Consider the following 20,448-nt stretch of genomic DNA (forward strand, 5'->3'; position numbering starts at 1 on the left):
GAACTTAAGTCCAAAAGGAAACAAAGTTTTGAAGGTTTATTAACCTTATCATGTGATACCGAAAGACAATGATCTTTGTCTAGGCAATGACCAATGTTATAATTGATTGTTTTGCAAAATTTTTCTTTAAAAATCAAGCAAATCAGGTACTCTTGTAAAGACTCTGAATGTGGTAGGTTAATAAATGTCAAGACTATGCTAAAGTCTCAAATATGCTAAAACCTCTCTAATTTCTTTCAACTGTATGCCAAATGTAAACCTTTCAAAACCATCTTTGATCTTATTCTGGGGCATGATGACTAAAAACAAGATTACCCAGTACCTTCAAGACACATTGGCTTTAAAAATAGGCCTCTTTCCCTTCTCATTTAGCAAAAGTGTTTCTTAAAAGAGTTGACCATGAGAAGGTGTTCTGATATTATATCTTTGAAGGCTTCTAAGGAACCTTTATTGTTAAGAATTGTCTCTTGAGCCTTCATTTGAGTGGTTGATTAAGAAAGAAAACATTCTTGATGAATCCTTTCACTTTGGAAAGGTTGATTCAATCTTCAGTTGTGAAGTGAAAAAAAGAAAAAAGGAAAAAAGAAAGTTGATAGTGACATTATGCACTTGAAATACTCAAATGGTGTCAAAAGTGGCAAAATGAAGAAAAATCATCCTTTAATCTTAAATTGTTCTTTTCTAGGGATTTGCTCTTCAATAGAAGTAACCATAGCTGAGAGGATAAATAGCCATGTTTCATTTTCCCTTCACAAATGAGAAATTATCCACTTGCTACCCCTTTGAGCCTATTACATTGTCTCTAAAATGCACCTCAACCAAGGATCACCTCCCACATTGGGGGGCAATATTGAAGAAAATTTTTTGTCAAAAGCATGGATGATAGAAGATTCATTTTGAGGGAAAAACGAACATCTGTTATATTATGGGGAACAGATGCAAAGTTGAGTTCTTGAAAGTTTCGAACTTAATCCATCAACATGAAGTTTGAAAAAATGAATGAAGAAGAAAAAATGAAAATGAAAATTGAAAAAAAGAAAGGAAGAAAAAGCATAGAAGAGAAATGGTGGGAAAAGCATGCTTTGAGAAAGGACAAATATCTTAAAAGAGGCCTTAGAGCAGTAATGAATGATCCTTGGTTTAATCACCTTTAAATACATGTTTTGGGCCTGTGTATCCATTTCTTTCAGAACCTTTAACCATAGCCTACATTACGTACTTGAAGAAGTCCATTTTGATCAAGTGTAGATACTTAAATTGAAGAGCTATCTTAGAGAAAAAGACCATCACATGAAAGATGAAACTTTGACTTCTTTTCTTTGCTAAATTTATATTCTTGAATCCTTTTAGTCATTTTGGACTAAGTTTGAGTTTTTCAAGTGCATGATGGAACAATCGATCAAAAAAAAAAAAGAAAAAAAAAGTAAGTGTGAAAGATGAAGCTCTAGGGTGAAAACCCGAAAGGACAGTCTAGAGCGAAGACAAAAAAAAAAAAAAGAAAAAGTGAGTGAAAAAGATAAATCTCTGGGGTGAAAATCTGAAAGAGCAGTCTAGAGCAAAGATGTGAATTTATGAAGCCACTCATGATTCCAACTAAGGTGATAACAAAAAGCACTAGAGATGGACCATTTCAGGGCAGTTGAATGCGTTGGACACATTCCTAAAGGTTTAAAACTCTCAAGCACCCTTTAAGATTTAAGATCATTTGAAAAAAAATCCATACTGAATTTTGAGCCTATCACTGTCAAAATAGCCTTCTGCAATATTAAGCCTATAATAGCTGGTCTTTACATTTATCATTTTGCCACATATTATGAGGTTTAGAGAATGTCAAATTTGATTATGATTTGAAAGGAATCTTCTTGCAAAAATCAATATACCTTTGTGAGCTTAGAAAAAGAAACTTCAACTTTTCTTCTTTTCCTCATGAAATGGTGAAAATCTTTATTGTTTACCAAGACCTTGATGTGTTAAACCATCCAACCCATATGAAAGACCAGACTGTCATTTGGCTCATCCAAAATCATTTCAAACAGTAATCATTAATTTTCAAGAGATTCAAGTATCACATGTTGAAAAAATGTCAAATTGACTCAGTTTTGTTCCAAACTTGAACTACCTTTAGTCATAAAAAAAAAATAGTTTTGTAGGACAATTTTATCAAAATTCAAGATGCTTTGAAAGTAATGGAGAATTCTTTATTTTTGTGAAGTTACTTCTGCTATTGTAGTATGAAGATCAAAAGTTTTAAATGATGAGACAAGCATTTTTGTGAATCTTTTCTCAAGGATCAAGAGGCATGGAACCATTTTTGAATTAGCACACGATCTCATGGGGGTATCCATCTTCGGGAAGTAACTTCAAGAATTGGGAATGATATGACAAGATTAGCAAGAAAGTTCTTTTATGATAAAGTGATTGGCAATTGAACAAAAAGATCATAGAAGAGTGTGCAAAGATAGGAAGAATGGCTTTCAATAGAGGAAGACACTGAAATGAAATGATGAGATAAAGGTAATTTTTTCCTTTTCTCATGCCATCATGCATGCATGCACATGACCATGCAACAATGATGTTGGAAATTTTTTGTGCAATAGTCAACATTCACACATATTTCTATGCATTGGGAAAGGAAAAAAATCCATGCAACACAAAAAATTATGCAAATACATCAAGCTTTGATTAATTTGAGAACCACTTTGAAACATTTCAGATAATTAGTAGCAAGATTTTTTTAAAGTTACGTTGCCTCAGTTTTCGAGGAGCCACATTTTCTAAATCCTCCGGGTGCATTCTAAAGTCCTCCGGGTACATTATTCTCTTAAATCCTCCAGATGCATCTTTTAAAACCTTCGGGTAACTAATGTCAATATTTTTCAAAGTTACGTTGCCTCAGTTTTCGAGGAGCCACATGTCCTAAATCCTCCGGGTACATTCTCAAGACCTCCGGGTACATTATTCTCTTAAATCCTCTGGATGCATCTTCTAAAACCTTCGGGTAATTAATGTCAAGATTTTTTAAAGTTACATTGCCTCAGTTTTCAAGGAGCCACATTTCCTAAATCCTCCGAGTACATTCTGAAGACCTCTAGGTACATTATTCTCTTATAACCTCCGGGTAATTAGTTTCAAGGTTTTTTAAGTTTCGATCGTTGCCTCAATTTTAAGGAGTTTATTTTTAAAAGTGTTGTTGCCTCAATTTTGAGGAGTTACTTTTTAAAATTTCTCTGCCTCAATTTTGAGCAGTTTATTCTTAAAAGTTTCATTGCCTCAACTTTGAAGAGTTCATTTAATAATAAAAAAAAAAACAACAACAAGTAAGAAGAAAGAGAAGAACCTTTGAAAAAAAAATGATAAATTAGTCAAATACAGTGTCTACGTCTTTGCACTATTTCGGATTTTCGAAATGCGCAAAGAATGGCAGTTGTAGACATTGTAAAAAAAGTAATAATAAAATTTTAGTAATTAAAAAAAATCATAAACAAAAAAAGAAAAAAAAAAAGAGAAGAGGTACGTCTAGTAAGGTGCGTCTGCACCCTGCCAGGCACCACCTTTCTTACCAGATGTGAAAAATCGCGTCTGGCAGGGTAGTGGAGGCACTACACTCGGCCAAAAAAAGCTGAGTGTATAAAGAGGGGAATCGGGAGCAACACAAAAGAAGGGAGCAAAAATCAAAGAAAAACCCAACAATCGGCAATCCTAAAAAAATCCCTAGGCAACCAAGAAACCACAAAACAACAACCAAAGGAAATCCTAGTTTTCTAGCAGCCACAATAATCCACAAATCAGAAAAAATGCATCCAAAAACTACAAAAAAAATTAGTCAAAAATACACAATAGAAGGAGAGTAACCGGATTTTGGGGGGGGATTTTTTTTATTTTGGATTTTTGGGGGTACTTGCAACACCGTCGGTGGTTAGCCAGGGGCCTTAGCTACCAGCAGAAGGAAGGGAGCGACGTCGGCAACGTCGAGCAGCTGCAGGGAGGACAGATTTAGAGCTAAAGCCGATCGACGGTAAGAGAAGGCGAAAAGGGAGAGCCGATCGATAGTAGAAGAAGGCGAGGAGAGGTCCGATCTTGGTAGTCGACACCGATAAGAGAGGAAAGATTCGGTTGCCGATAAGAGATCCGGTTAGTGAGCTTGTCGCCAATCAAAGAACGGTGAAAAAGAAATAAAGAGTACCGTTCGGTGGTTGGGAAAGAGATTAGAACGACACCGACGAAAAGGGAAGCTTGGGTCGTCGATCGGTGGCAGGAGAGAAAATGGTAGCCAATGGCGTCGCCGATTAGGGAGGTCCGGTTTGGGGTGGCTGTTAGAAGGAGAGGGAGCTGGTGAGATTTTAGAGAGAAGGCAGAGAGGTTTGTTTATAGAGAGAGAAGTTGAAGAGAGAAAATAGGAAGAAATGAAGAAAATGAAGCTTAAATAGCTAAGAGCTGGGGCATTTGAAACGACGACGTTTTGGGCACCAGGGGGCTGTTGAGCAGGAGACCAACATGGTGCGTTTTGATAAGAGGCCACGCGGGCCTTAGGGAGGCAGTTTAGTTGGAGCAGGCCGACATTTGGGCCGCTTCTAGCCCGCTAAGGTAAATCTCTAACTCTTTTGAGAATCTATTTGTTGGCCCATTTTACATTTTTTTAGGGATATTAAGTAGAATTAATTATAAATTATTATAGTATAAAATTCTATTTTTTTTCTTCATGGTATTTTAGACTTAGAAGATTAATACAAATAGGAGAATACAGAAATAATAAAGAATAAAAAATAAAAAAGATAATAAAATATTTTTAGAAAATGTTTAGTTATACAAGGAATTTAAGCTTAGGAAAATATTTACCACAAATATAAAGAAAAATAAAAAAAATAATATATAAATGAATGGAGTAAATGGTAGGCTAAAGATTTATATATAGATTAAATTAAGAAATTGAAAATTATTGGATTGACTATTAAAGTAATAAAATAGGTATGAGAATCAATCTTAGAAAATTAACTCCTAAAAAAATAGAAAATGATAACAATATTCCATGACATTAACTATAAGTACTATGAACCGATGATGGGATGATCGGTCGGGACGCGAGAAATCGCAATCCCGGACCCATATTCCCTAGGTTTGGAATCCGAATCAAGGCTCCACCAGTACGATGGGAGGGCCTCGATTTCAAGATCCCAAAATTTTTAATAAATAAAGAATTTGACTATACAAAAAATTACTCAATAAAAATAATAAATAAATAACAATAGATAAAAAATGATAAAAAAATAATAATAATTCAAATATATAGTAAATAATTAATTTGTGAAAATGGAATATACATGACATTAAATAAATAGACAAAATAAATAAAAAATAAGGAAAAAAATCCAAAACAATAGCTAATTTAAAATTAATCATTAAATATCTAATGGTATAAACTATAGATTAATAAAATGTTTTGTAAAAGAAAAATAAAATTTTGTTCACTAAAATAACATGGAATTATAAAGACTTTATCTAATTATAAAAGGAAAATATAAGAACTTAGAATAAAAAATGTAAAGTATGAAAAAATAATAATAAGAAATAAAATAGAAAATATGATAATAAAAAATAAAATAATAATAATAATTAAATAATAATGAATGACAAAAAATAGATAATTGCATTAGCATAGTATATATATATTGCATCATACATATCATTGCATATAAGTATTTTTGTTTACAAGTTAAGCCCCAATGATGGGATTTTTCGAGGGTCTTGCGAAGGCGGGTATTCCTCGAAAAGTTTTCTAGGTGAAAAGGTGTCCTCGGGTCCCACCAGTATGATGGGAGGGCTCAAGAAATGTCTTTAATAAAAGGCTTTTACTCGTATTAGGTTCATTATTCACGAAAATATTATTTTAAAAGAAAACACACGATGACTCCGATGACGAGATTTATTCGTAGAATTTGCGAAGGCGAATTTCTCGAATGATTCCCTAGGTGAAAGAATACCCCGGATCTCACCAGTATGATAGGCGGATCCGGGAGAATATCCTCGATAAAAGGTTATTTGTCCGACATTTTTATCTCACGTCATGCATCTCATCTTGCCTCACATTTGCATTCCATTTTAGGTTAAATAGAAGATAAAATAAGAGAATAATAACTAAGAAAATATAGTGAACTAAAAAAAATTAAACCCTAATAGGATAATCTAAAAAATGGTACCGTTCATGAAACGGGGGTCTCGGGGGTGTTAATCCTTCCCCGGGCGTAACCGTACGCCCGAACTTAGATCTAGAAAAACGTAGACCAGTTTAAGGTTCTTTTCGGTGGGCTTAAAATTAATTTAAAGCTTCATCGTTTAGAATCGAGTCAATAGGTGGCCAATCGCACCTAGTAAAAAAGATTAGTAGCGACTCCTAATTTTAGAATTTTCACTCGTGTCTGGCAATCGGGTTCTCGGACCCGCACGTTACGACAAAACCCAATTATTTCTTGAATAGCCAGTTACCCAAACATATAAAAATAAGGGAGTATGCTTGTGTAAGCCAATTTTGCTACTCCTATGAGAGTTAATTTTTTAGTTCTTAGTAAAGGTTCAAAACTACAAATTAATATGTTAAAAATAGTATCAGTTGAGAGGAACAAGTCAAGCATATATGTTTAAGCTTAGGATGTAACCAGGGTGATTCATATCGTTTAAGTGTGTCAAAATCATGTATAAAATTACCTTGCTACTTTCAACTTTAAAGCATCTGGAAATTTGATAGTTGAAAATTATTCTGTAATCCATTTCAAACTTGTTGGTGAAAAGAGAACCTTGACAACAAGTGAAACATATACTGGTTGAATGTAGAAACCTTTGAAAAATGTTCCATCGATGAGTGCAAGCAGGAAAGGTATTGATTAGAAATAATAGAGCTCAAAAAGACCTTTTTACCATTCATTCAAATCCTTAAGGGCAAGAAAGCGCAATAATTTACTCTCACCATGATGACCCTTCCTCTTCAAACACTCAATTCAATGATACAAGTGAAGCGACTATGGTTACTTTTTCAATTGGAAACTCACTCATGAAGACACCTAACTTTAGGCATTTCTTTAACTAAGTTGGGTTTTTAGAAAAAAACAAGAAAAGAAGTGGCTATATCACTAGTTTAGATAGCTAGAGAACAATTTGGTGAGTGTAACTTAGTAGGATGACTTATAGGGAAAATGGCTAGCGCATATCAGAATGCTATTATGTGTACAGAAACAGACATAAGTACACCCCATCCTTATCATAATAAGCCCCTCTATGTGAAAAGCACTATCAATGGGTACCCTATTAAGAGAACATTCATTGGTGATGGTTCCTCTATGATCTCATACCTCTATCCACTTTGAAGGTTGTAAACATAGATTTAAAGAGTCTACATCATCCTAGGATTATCACTTATTTTGATAACAAAGAGATCATGACTTTGGCTCAAGTGACAGTGAACTTCAAGATGAAGCCGATTTAAGATCAGGCATGTTTCCATGTTGTTGATGCAAATGCAACTTATCATGCTCTAATTGGAAGATTATTCTTGCACATGCACAATATCATTCATTCTTCACGCCATCAATTTATTAAGGGACATTGGAACGAGATGGAGATTTTTATTCCAACTACTAAAGCACCATTTGAACGACGTGAGGTAGGTTATACAGAGATTTCTTTCTTTATGGATCCAGCAAAAGATGGGGAAACAGCTATTGCTAGATCTGTGGGTGTTCCATTTCCGCGATGTGAAGAGTATGTTGGGAATAAGGCAAAGAACAATGACAAGAAGAAAAATGAGGAGGGAAAAGGAGAAGAGGAAACATTTCTACAAATAGGGAAGTAAGTGAGGAAAATATGTCTAATGGGGTAACTTCCTATGCACGTGAAGATGGAAAAATTGTGTATTGCTTATGGTTGGACACAAGCTCTAAGGAAACATCTTCTCCTAACCTTCTACTTTAGGAGCCACTGGATCGATCACCATCATGTTTTCAAGTGGAAATGGAGAAAGAAGAAGTACAGGAGGTATTACTTGCATAGGAGCAATTCCAAGATCAACCAAATCCTCAAGGTAATGAGTTGGAGGAAATAAATATGACGGAAAAAAGAGAGACAACTAAGCCACTTTTCATAAGCAAGAGCCTTTCTAATAAGCAAAGATTTACAGTAATTGAATTATTGAGAGAAGTTTAAGATGTGTTTGCTTGGACTTATGAGCAAATACCTGAACTGGATGAGAATCTCATTACTCACGAGTTACACATTTCTTAACTTTATTCACTTGGCATAAATTAATATCTAGACGTAAAAAGAGACTTTATTTACCATTAACATTTATGAGTAAAAATAATATATATATATGAAAGATCAGACTCTGGGACAAGAAGAAGAGGTTCATTTCATTGCAGTTTGCACAAACAAAAATCAAAGTGCTGAGCATTCACCAGAACTAGTGGATGGGATCATCAAACTTACTTAAGCAGTATTGTTCTCTATAATTAATTGTTTGTAACTTGATTTACCATCTACAACAACCTGACAGCTTATCCTATTGTTCTATTTTCACACATCTACAGCAACAAGTTTATTAACTGCTCATTCCAAATCAGCAACTACGTACCAGGTGCCTAAATAAAACATTTTAATAACTATCTATACAATGTTGTCCGAGCTGCTGCTCTAGTTGTTAAGAATATGAGAAGCCTTTACTGTATAGGCAATCAAAACCAACATTCTTTTTGATGTGGATATTTTCATCGGTTACGTGCCATTTATAAAATTCAGTCTATTAAACCAAAATCTAACAACTAAACAAGCAGGAAAGCTTCCCTCTAACTTCCTTATACTCCTAAACCTATTAATGATGGAGAAGACGAATCAGAACTCCTCAGAATTTGATTTCCAAGGTCGGTGCAGTGACAGACAGGTAGATAAGAAAGTTTTCTTATGCAAAAAAGATTATTCTTCCTCAAGTTGTGCCTGCAATTTCCTCGGTTCTGGCCATATTAGTCATCATCATTGGTACTATTTTTTATTATTCCTACCGGGAATAACTAAAAGCAAAAGGTGCTTTAAAAATTCCTTGTGCTTTTGCTGTTTCTCAACTTGCAAATACTTGTCCTGCTTCTTCTCCATTTCTTCATTACAATCTCTTCAGTCCACCAAGTTGGCTGACATTATTAGATATGACGGTCACGAAAGGAAGGGAATTAGATTCGATCTCATCTTGGGGATAACAACATTGGGCTATAAAATGCAACTGATAACACGAGTGACACAAATCAAATACCTTGATATCAATTTTCTGAGCCTGAAAGTGACTAGGATGTCGTACGCTAGCCCTAAGCACCATGCCAAGCACCCTAGGGTCACCTGGGGGAATACCTCATATGAATACCAGGTTTATGCTACCACGAGGGAGCCAATGCCATACCAATCTTATGGTTCATGGGAGCATCCTAACGAGGAGCAGCGTAATCTTGATGCTCCGAGGGCTCAAATGACAGACTGTGAGTATTATCCTCAACTTGTCAAGACTACTGAAAAATATCGGGTTGGGGAAGATATTAACGGAGAAGCTGAGGACTTCATAAAGCTAGAGCACAAGAAGTTCGCACGACTGAGCACGTCCACGTCTATGAAGACTGACTGAGAAGAAGGGCGGCCCGGCGCTTCCAATCAATAAGCTCTACAAGATTATAGAGCATTAATAGTTATGATCAGAGCTTCCCTCTTGCTGATTTTAAATCTCATTTGTGTTACATTTGTGCTTTAAAAGTTTATTTCTTTAATCTCACACGCTTTTCAATATTGGATTATCTAGTGTCAATAATAAATTATTGAATCAGAGTTTGAGGGCACCGAGGGAAATTAAAGCATGTGCTTCATCTAGATCCAGCCTATATATTGCCTCGATTCCTACTGAAAAGAACTTGAAATCCTCCTACCAAGGAAAGAAAGCTCCCCAAACTTTCCTCTGCCCCAAATTAACTACTTACATTGGATTTGCCAGTTCTTTTTCTTTTGTTCTTTCGTTTCCCAAATCTATCAGATAAACTGTGGGAAGTTAAATTATGTTTTGCGAAAATATACTCAATACCAACCTGGACTCCTTTTCTTTCAATTTACCATATTACTAGAGAGTACCAGCCCTAAATTTTCTTGGCAGTGCATAGCTGATCTTCGTGGTTGTCCTAAACGAACTCCAGATTTTATATGGTTAAGCTTACATAAAGATTAGGATTTTAAATCCAGGAAAATCATTCCTAAATTCCCAAACTACTCTTCAAATACTCAAGGTGTAGATAATTAAGAATCTTCTGGATTTTGCTGATCCAGAAACCAACCAAGTGTCCTCATCCAATCCACTTGAGCAGCTTTTGGATCCTTTCTGGGGATATATATGATGTTCATGTAGTTATATAATTAACAAAAGGAATTCCTAATTGTATGAGCTAGCAATAATAAGATGATTTTGGACCTTACATCTGTTGCCTGCCATGGATCCTTCTTCAGGGTCCCAGGCCTGATCTTCGGGCAAGGTTCCAAAATTTTGCCAGGCAGGTCCAAATGGAACAGTAACAGCATAGCAGATGTAAACTTTTTCCTTTAGTATGCAAAAAATGCACGAACCTCTGTCTCAGTTAGTTGCAACAACATCCCAATAGAGGTAAAGGACAATACCCATTATTAAGCCAGTCAGCCTTTACACCATATAAAACTAATTTTAGAGAAAGCATAACCACTCGATTCCGCAGCAGCAGGTACATCTTGTTTTTATAATTACTACCCAGAAAAATTCCCTGTGAATCTACGGCAAGAACAGAACCAGAATATTGGGTATCCAAGACTACATTATGGAGCCTGTTAGAGATACTTGAAACGATATACTCCTGCAATGAACCTGTAACTAGAAGAGTTGACTGGTTGAAGCAGCCTTACACGCACGTTTCCAAAAATTGTTCACAACTGACCTGAATTTCTTCGGAAACAGAAACATTAAAAGGCGGTTTCCTTTGTACCGATACGGGCCCATCATCAACAACTAGAGAAGTCCCTAAAACGGCAGCTTTTTACATTTTTTAAAAGAAGAAATCTTATCTGATATCATATACATTACAATATTCATTCTGTTTTCTGAAAGATAAAAAGTCAATACACTGATACTCTAAAGTTTTGTCCCAGGTCTAAACTTGGAATTAAAGTGAACTGGCAATATAAAAAGGCACAAAGGTGTTCCAAAATTCTTCAATCCCTTCATTGTTTTATTATTCTTATACTGTTTGTGGTACATGTATACACTGTAACACACAGAGAAGAGAGCAAAAGACAAGGACTGTTACACTACACAACCTTCCTAGTGTTTCTGCTCAAAAATGAACCTTAAGAAGGGAGAAAAAGAAGAAGAAGATAAAAGAGTACATCTGAAATCAGAGGGTGACAAAACAAGAGTACTCCTCTTTAAATAAGTAAAGCCCCTACCGTTTTTAGTGAATAGATCGACAGAGAGGACATGTACTATGCTTGTTATCAAACCATTTCTCCAAGCAAACTTTGTGGAAGAAATGCTTGCAAGACAACTCACTCACCTCCTCATCTGCTTCAAACCCACATAAACAGACACAACACTCCACGGTGTTAGCCCATCCACTCCCACTCCCACTGCAAGAACAAGCGCTAGCAGCTGCTGAAGTAGAAGAACCCGCACATATCGATGACTCGCTGGTGTGGCACAAAGACTTAAACTGGGTTATTGATATCCTTCTCTCCCTTGCCTTAATATTCTCTTCTGGGTACCCATCTGACTCATCATCTAAACTTGAAGAAGAACTCCCGCTTGCACCCACTACTTGGAGTAAAGATCTCACCATGTTTTTCAGCAAAGCCACTGACAGAACCGTGTTCATTACTAGCACTGGAAGTACCCCTTCAGCTGCACTAGGGAAGTTTGACAGTCCCATACCTTGGCTTTTCTTTAGTTATGTCTTGTTTATGCTTCTTTCCGACAACCCAACAAAAGCAAAACCAAAACAAAACCCACTTTCTCTCTTCTAAAATTGAGGAAAGAAATTGAATCTATGGATAGGCTAACAGGAAAGAGTTAATTTCCAGGTGAGGGAGACAAACAAAAGGCAGAAAACGAAGAAGGGAAGCAATCTGCTTCCACCTAACAAATTAAGGTTGTCTTTTGACCAACATAAAAACCAAACTTGGGCTGATAAATACATGGGCTCATGCTAACCACCAGTGCGCTAACCCTGGTTCATGATCCTTAACCAGGGGTGGGTGGCCTCACTAGGTACACGTGGCGACACGTGCAGGTATGTGAAAGATTGGTGATGTGTGTTTTCAACGATTAAAAAAGGGGTAAAAGAAAACTGGTTGCGTTGGGAAGGAGAAGGGTAAACTGTGAGAGGCCACGTGTCCTGTTCACTTTGTTAGGGCCAATGAGAAGGTAGCATATGGCAAGGGGTGGATACCTTTGGGGTCGGGGGCTGGAAGTTTCTTCATTCCCCGGAGCCGCGTAAGTTTACGTCAACTCCTCAATGATGCGGCTTTCTTCTTTGGGATTTTAAAAGCTCTTTTATTTTTTATTTTATTTTGTAATTTGTTGGTCAGCTACTTTTGGAGGGGTGTCGGTAAGCAGAAAGGATGGGATGATGAGATGAGAGGGTGGATTAAGACGTATTAAGCATTCGATTCTAATTAAACAAAGAATAGAGAGTGAAGCAAATGTTACCTTCTTCTTATAGATTGCATCTTCTTTCCCTTTTCTTTTTTATTAATTTGAGAGAAATTAAGAATAGGTCCAACAAAGACTAGACTACTCCAAAGGCGTCAGCAAGAAGAAGCCGACTGAATTATTCATCCATGAGGAGGATAATAGACAATAACAGCAATGCCCGCCCTCTATATAGATAGCCATGGGGAGGAGAGGGAAACAAACTTTCCAAGGCAACAGAAAAACGAGAAACATTGATGCAATTTAACCCTTTGATTGTGTGCTGAGCCCCATCCCCATGGCCATGGATGCTTTAACTTTTGACCTTAAAACGCGTGCATAGTATTCCAATTTCACATAGACACAACTCAAGTGAAATTCCTCCATTACTAAACTTAAAAATCCATGTTGACTACTTGTTTCTAGAGTTTGTATAAGGTATACCAATACCATCTTGTCAGCTAAAATTTTTTATTTCACCAACCAAAACTTGAAACGAAAACCACGTTTTCAACTTTAAAGAAAATCTCCCCTCCCAAAGGTTTTTTAATTTTTGCAGCAGAAACATGTGGGTAATTTTTTTTTTTTTTCTTTTTCTGGCTAGTTAAATCATCAAGGGAACAAGACTGAGCTTTGTTCAAAAGTTTGACACTAGAAAACAAAGCATGGTCCTCTTTCAAAGATCACACAGCCTTGTGAGCCCTATTCATATCCACACATCTTATCCTCGTGGACACGGTGTGCATCCAGGAATTGTCCATTTTTTGGAAATGGAGGAGAGAAAACTACGTTTTCACTACACGAGAAAATTCAGAGGCAGTGAAAAAGAATGCAAAGGGAACAAGAGGGGTGAGGACAAAAAAGGATCCTGCTTATTGCTAACTGCTATGACTTGCAAACACAACTCTTAAATCATTTCCCAAACAAGTACTATTATGGTTGATAAGACCCTAGACAAAGACCAGGCTTTGCAAATGTAGGCCATGGAGGCCAAGTTTCGTGTGAGAAATGGAACTGAGGAATTATAATAATTATTATTATTATTATTATTATTGTGATTTGAGGACCCAAGAGTTGTGATTATTAGTCAATAATTGTTACAAATATAATGTTGGATTCTACAAATTTTATGTGAAGAAGAAAAAGAAGAAAAAATCTAAGTAGGTGTAATAGTAATAATGAATGTATACAGTCAGGTTTCTAGTGTTGCTCTTCTGTTAATGAGATGTTGAATTTAGCTCCTTCAAGTATGCTTTTTCCGCCCTTGAAAACCGCGTTTGAAATATAGTCCATTCCTTTTTGCATCTCTCCCTTACCTGGCACCAGTTCATTATAGTGATATCAGCCACCCTTTCCATATAAATTAACTTAAATCACAATTAACAAGCTCTTTTAAGCAAGGAAGGTAAGCTTTAACATTGTGCATACCCCTTGCCACGCTGCCTTCCCATTTTGTGCCTCTCCCTACCAAAAGCAAATTCCGCAAGCATCTCAAGAATTCTGACACATAAAATAATACAAAGAAAATACACCAGAAATTGGAAGATGGAGGAAAATTTCTGCTTACCTGGTTCCCAAGAGAGGGAACAGATTGATGAACAATCCACTGAGAATCTACAACTCCAATCTTCTCATGTGCGGGCTGTTTTCAAGACATACATCTACTTAGTAAAAAGTTTGAGTGTAATCCAATCACTGACCAAAGATTTTTTTTGTGGAGTTGGGGGAACACACACACACACACACAAGCACAGAGATTAAAGAAAGACAACGAAAGATGACAACAGCCAGGAGCAACACGGTGCTAACCTCTACACATTTTCTGAGGGCAAAATCCAGACCCCAGCCGTGGACTAAGTCATTCTGCAAATTGCCCAAGAAAAACAATAATATGAGTATGCCAAGGAAAGCAATGTTAAAATTGAACAACATAAGTACACCCTCAATACCTGAATCATATGCCATACACATCTCCATGCATCTCGTGAAAACACAGGAGCCATTATCTCAACAAACCTACATTTGTGAAAGAAAAAGAATACTAATATTTACTAAACCTATGGAGAACCAAGATATAATAACAAACAATAATGCTCAAAGCTATACATACGCTGCACAAGGAGGAAGATGTGGATGATTGCACCAGCCCGGTTTCTCCTCTGTTTCTCTAAACCAAATTCAGAAAATGAAAATAAATTTATTTCTCATTCAATAAATTTATCTGAATTCCAGCATTCTTGGCATAATTGCCCCATTATTCTTACTTGTGAACTTCACGATCACCTCTTCTCTTTGTCATTTGCCAGGTTAAACCTTTATTCGGTTCCAGGCCAGGCTGTGAAATCTCCAGCCCATACTTCCTCACCAGTTTAATGTATCTGAAAAAAAATTTGAACCATGTTATTTTCGTTTTAAAAGGAAATTGGTCAAAGTTGAACAGAGTATATTTATTAAGAAGTCATGTAGTGTCCAACACTCACTCTTCTGCATTAAAATGCTCAACCCCCAAGTCTTCATCCCAGATAAATATGTAGTCATATGGTGCGATGATGTCAGGGTGCAAAAACCGCTTGGCATACCACCTAGGTAAATAAAAACAGTATGAGAGTCACAACTTTAACTTTTTAAGCAACACAAATAATAACCAGTCATTGCATTCCATTATGCCAGCAAAAGCAGGACTTGAATTTGTGAATCTACAGTATATTCTAAATAAAACTACTCACCATTTGGTTTGCCTCCGAACACTCACATGTATTGCCTGCTTTGACCACTCAAACTCATCCCATTCAGTTGTTCGACCATCATAATGAAATAGAAGGATAGTAAAATTCCCTGAAAACTGTTGGAAGCACATATTTAGTCACAACTTGCAATGTGCACCACAAACTCATGAGCATGCACAAAACTCCATTCCACATCAGCATCCTACTTAGCCTGCATATGTGTGTGCTTTTGTGCCAATGTGAACACAGATGCACGTTCAAATGCTCAAGCGCACACAGGCACACATTCATACACATGCACACATGCAGATATATATAGAGAGAGAGAGAATGGTACCTTTTTAACTGCTGCATCAATATTCATTCGTTGATTATAACCAACAGTAAATGTGACAAGATACTTTGGCGTGCTGGTCAAATCCTACAGATGCCAATACTGTCAAACCCAACCAGGGTAAAAAAAAACTCACAATATGTATTATTCTTATATAATATATGGACTGGTACAAACTATAATGGTTTTTAATTACGTTAATGCAGATTAACAACTCAAACAACCACTCAGACATTAACATTTTCTTTTCTAAGATCCTGCAATGTATTATGCATCTTGAAAAAGGTTTTATGTGAAGGAACCAAAGATGCAGATATTCTTTTCATTCCACAGCACAATATCCTTGCTCCCTTGACTGTAATTCCTTTTTCTTTCTTTGCAGGCTAGATGTAAGAGAGTAATTTCAAAGATCCAAGTTAACTCACTCAAGATACCATGATACATTACTACCATTTCCCCTCCCTTTATCCCTAGGCATTGATATCAATATCTGTCACACATTTAATATAGTCTTTTGTTTCGGTTATAATTTAGCAAATGCCCTGGAACAAGAAGAACAAGATGCTTTGTACAAAGAGATGTTTCCAACAATTCCAGAAGTTGATTTTTTATTTATAAAATATATTCGACTGAAACCAAAATAATTTATCTTCACATACCAGAGCTAAACATATTCATGTGTGCATTAGAAAGTTGCAAGAAATTCAGGGTTCAAAATATATTGCATAGAAAAGGGTCCAAGAAAACATACCTCACTAGGTTTGCCCCACAATCTGCGTAAGTATAAGTCTGACTCAGCTCTAACAATTCCTGGTGCTAGTCTTTCTGCACCTCGAGGATTTGATGGGACCCAAATCTACATGAGAATCACAAAGGAAGCACAAAAAAGTGGCAGGTTAGAGTAGTAGCATATTATTATAAATAGGTCCTACAAAATCATCGAACACAAAATCACATCATTTAGGCACATGGTGATAGTAAAAGATGGATTTAAATAATGCATTTGGATATGCCAGCAATAAAATAAAGCAATGGTCTATCACAGTACCACATAACAGACACACAACTCTTACCCATACATAATAGGTCCTATAGGTGATAGATGAACATAAGAATTTCATCCATAAAAGCATGCTACTCTAAAAATGAGAATGGGACAACCTCTTTTTGACATATCTAGGTGTTTTATTCAGTTTTCCTGATGGATAATCATATCATAAAGGTAAACCAAGGGAACCATATATGAACTAACATGCAAACTATAGGGTTTAAGTATTAGTTATCCAAATCAATGAATGATAATATAAGAAATGGATTGCAGAAAAGGAAATAGAAAAATATCTAGGCATTCAGGAGCTTGAATGGCATGTGCAGCACCCTAATTCCCGATTTTCCCAAGGAAAGCCTCCCACTCTCTCTTCAACAAATTCCTAAAGCCTATAATGTAAGAGAAACAGCTAGCCATGAATAAATAAAGGGGGAATGCAACAAAATAAAAGCATATCAAGAAAACTATCCACTGAATTCCACTCTTCCCTCAAAAAACATGAATTTGGAAAACAGCTAACACAAGAAAAGACCAGTCAGGCTATTGAAATATTACACAGCAAAAGTCAGGCAAAAGCCTGACACCTACTGTAAAAAAAATAGGTTATTATCAGAGAATTTTTCCATGGTTGATTTACTCATATTAAGCTTTAATCCAAATTATTTGCGCCCCCCCCCAAAAAAAAAAAAAAAGCTTTAAGCCAAATTCAGTATTAAGATAATTGATTCCAATGACACACTTCAGCCACTAGGAGCCTTAGTAAAGATGTACAGTCAACTTATGCAAAACCTCTATCTTGGGATATTGTAGAAATGCTGAGGTTAGAGCTGGAAGAATACCTTCTTTGACGTGACATTAGCAGAGCTGCCATTATTACCAATTGGAGGTGGCACATGAGTTGAATTTGAGGGGCCTGAATTTTTGTACTGAGTGTATGAGAAATCAATGCTAGTAAGAATGCTGGATGATAGATTCAGCTGCCAAATAAAGACATAACAGAGAAGTTCCATTACATAGGTGAAAAAATCATTATTGAATTAGACGCATATGACAAATATAAGATTAAGGGGGAAATGGCTTTTCTACCTTTGTTAATGATAGAGTTGGGAAAGATACTCCTATCAAGAAACCAAACACTACTCCAACAAATGTTGTTATGATAAGCCTCATGCTCTCATTTGGCTTTCTACTAACTTTACTGCAGTCACCAAGATGGAATAAACATTAAATTACTTCCACATCTAAGTAACCTGTTATACACATACACACATAATATGAAGTTTATTCTTTCAAATGAAGAGGCCATCAAAAATTGTAAACCTGCGTGTAAAGATCCCCATTCTATTTAAATCGTCTGACTGTATATTCACAACAAAATTATGGCCAATTCAGATTGCAAGAGCCTTTGAGAATTATTTAGCAGGTATTCAGTTGTCAATTCTGCATAAAACAAAGAGAGACCCTCAGCATAGAGACCTGATGTGACCAAAACATTGTATTAAAATGATGAAGCGAAACAATAGTTACAGATAATATAAATTAACAAAGATGAACAGTAATAACAACTGAGATTCAAACAGCAACTTCACAGTACTTAACTCTAAGCTGCTATTCTAGTTCAATCAAATTTACCAGTCCATACAGAATGCAGCAAACAAAAGACAAGCTAATGAGACCCTTCTACAGTAGCCTTAAGGAGGCTTGCCTATAGCAATCCCCTTGGACCCCCTTTTCAAAGCATATATAGTAAACCATGCAAGAATCCCCATAAGAAGCTACTGAGTACCACCTAAGAACCTCTTCCACATAAGCCTCAACTACTAACTCCACAAAGCAAGCAACCATGTGCTACCCCCCTTGACAAAAGATCAAGGGAAGGCCGCCGAGCAAACACAAAAAGCAGACAAATTCCAAATCCTAAATTCAATAACTCTATAATCAAGTAAACACGTGCCTCTTTATTTTCTTTTTTTGACGAAGACCTAAATCCTAAAATTTTTTAATTCAATAAATGAAAAGAGCTGCAATTACCGAGAATATCTAGTTACGACCAACAACTGTGCTTGCTTAGGTTCGAAGATACAGAACAAAACGACCCAAAACATAAACCTGACCTAAAAGTTAGCTTAAAACCCGCTCTTATTCCTATAATTTCCTTTCGATTTCAACCACCTTTTCGATTAATTTAATATCAATAAACTTTAAGCAACGACGAAAATCTAATGACTGAAGAGAAAAAAAGCAAGTTCGCAATTATCACAAAAAAAAAAAACCAAGTTCGAGAAGAAAACTGAAATACTAAAATAGGGATTGAAATAATGAAATCTAGTTCAAGGAAGTTTAAATAACTGAATGCTCATATCGGTTGCAGCTGAGACGAGGATTTTCTCGGGAAACAAACGGAAAACTATGCTTTGAAAAAAAAAACTACAAAGGTTTACGTACCTGAATAGAAGGATGATTGTGAGCAACTGAGCAAGATCTCGTGTAAATTGAAAGTGTATTTATAAATGACCCAAAATCACGAGAAAATCACCTCCGCCTTTTTAACTGAACTAAAAAAATCTGAGCAAATGATTCTATGCTTTCTCTGAGAGAACTAAGATCGTGATCGCCTTTCTAACGGGAAAAATGATAGAAACGTGGAGGAAAAAAGGACTTGAAACAGAAGGAGGAGTTTCAATTTCCCGGGAAAAAAATATAAAAAATTATATCCTCCTTTTTTTCAGATAAGAAAACACTAAGATCGTGTGATTTTATAAAAGCTGGGAAGAAGAAAAAGATTTGAGAAGTCTTTTCTCTTCAGGCTATTATCGGAGTTTGCTTTTAGATTGAATTAGGAAATTAGTTCTTCTTTCTTCTTTCTTCTTTCTAAATCGAGTTCTTATATTACGAAGCACCAAACACTTTTATTTTGTTTTTCCAATAAATTCAGGTTTTTTTTATTATTATTTATTTCATTGGGTGAATCGACAGGGGAAGGAGTTGTGGGCCCATTGCATTTGTGCGGATTACCCTGTGCGGAGCATGTCGTTTGATTTGACCCCAGCTAGATTTCCTGCTAACTGCTTTTTTAACTGTCTTAAAATTTTTATTGCCCTACTTGGATTTAATAATCGCATTTTTTCTCCCTGATGTGGTTTTTCTTAGCTGGTGAAAAGTAAAAAGTGAAAACAGAAGTTGGTGGATTCTATAGTTTTCGCTTTTTTATAGTCCTGGGATGGGAACATGCTGGAAATTTGTAACGCGAATCAAAGCGTGCTTGGTAATTGTTTAGGAGCAATAGACAAAGGTTGGTTTATAAAATTTAAAAAAGTTCTCTCAAAATATTTTTAAAAAGATATTTTAGATCGTTTACTTTTAACATTGTACGTTAATAATAAAAAAATAAACCCAATATTAAATTGTTTTAAGATATAAATACCTCTTATGTTATTTTTTAATTTAAACATATTCTCTTTTTTTTAAACAAAAATCAATTCATCTTTCTCTCAAAAACCGTAATAAAAAATCTAAAAAATTTTGATTTGAAGACTTGAAAATTTGAAGCTGTATTTACTTTAAAAACCATTAACTTCTTTCTTGAATTAAATTTATTGTCATCATACTCTTTATTTCTTCA

At 35.7% G+C, this 20,448-nt stretch overlaps 2 protein-coding genes across 2 annotated transcripts; both read right to left on the minus strand.

Moving 5' to 3' along the window:
* Positions 1 to 11,230: 11,230 nt before the first annotated feature.
* LOC18609579 (RING/U-box superfamily protein) lies at positions 11,231 to 12,197 on the minus strand. Its single transcript, XM_018116137.2, has one exon. It carries the CDS (start codon positions 11,955 to 11,957, stop codon positions 11,484 to 11,486), a length of 474 nt encoding a protein of 157 aa, XP_017971626.1. The 5' UTR covers positions 11,958 to 12,197; the 3' UTR covers positions 11,231 to 11,483.
* A 1,536-nt stretch (positions 12,198 to 13,733) lies between these two features.
* Positions 13,734 to 19,728, minus strand: LOC18609580 (lysine ketoglutarate reductase trans-splicing protein (DUF707)). Its single transcript, XM_007044759.3, has 15 exons — positions 19,272 to 19,728; positions 18,147 to 18,266; positions 17,913 to 18,024; positions 17,666 to 17,803; positions 16,530 to 16,634; positions 15,782 to 15,865; positions 15,445 to 15,560; positions 15,199 to 15,300; positions 14,983 to 15,096; positions 14,829 to 14,885; positions 14,668 to 14,734; positions 14,528 to 14,581; positions 14,286 to 14,360; positions 14,147 to 14,182; positions 13,734 to 14,034 (listed from the first exon to the last, which is right to left on the minus strand). Exons 2-15 carry the CDS (start codon positions 18,164 to 18,166, stop codon positions 13,936 to 13,938), a joined length of 1,179 nt encoding a protein of 392 aa, XP_007044821.2. The 5' UTR covers positions 18,167 to 18,266; positions 19,272 to 19,728; the 3' UTR covers positions 13,734 to 13,935.
* Between the last annotated feature and the right edge of the window lie 720 nt (positions 19,729 to 20,448).

The sequence above is a fragment of the Theobroma cacao genome, chromosome 2 (assembly GCF_053813885.1).
Source record: "Theobroma cacao isolate CCN51 chromosome 2, ASM5381388v1, whole genome shotgun sequence".
Lineage (NCBI taxonomy): Eukaryota > Viridiplantae > Streptophyta > Magnoliopsida > Malvales > Malvaceae > Theobroma > Theobroma cacao.

Coding starts and splice junctions, on each gene's coding strand:
- LOC18609579 (XM_018116137.2), bottom strand. CDS start 11,957: ATGGGACTGTCAAACTTCCCTAGTGCAGCTGAAGGGGTACTTCCAGTG.
- LOC18609580 (XM_007044759.3), bottom strand. CDS start 18,166: ATGGGGATCTTTACACGCAG. Junction 18,025..18,146: donor ATGGGGATCTTTACACGCAG/GTTTACAATTTT, acceptor TGGTGACTGCAG/TAAAGTTAGTAGAAAGCCAA. Junction 15,097..15,198: donor GAGCATTTTAATGCAGAAGA/GTGAGTGTTGGA, acceptor ATTTTTTTTCAG/ATACATTAAACTGGTGAGGA.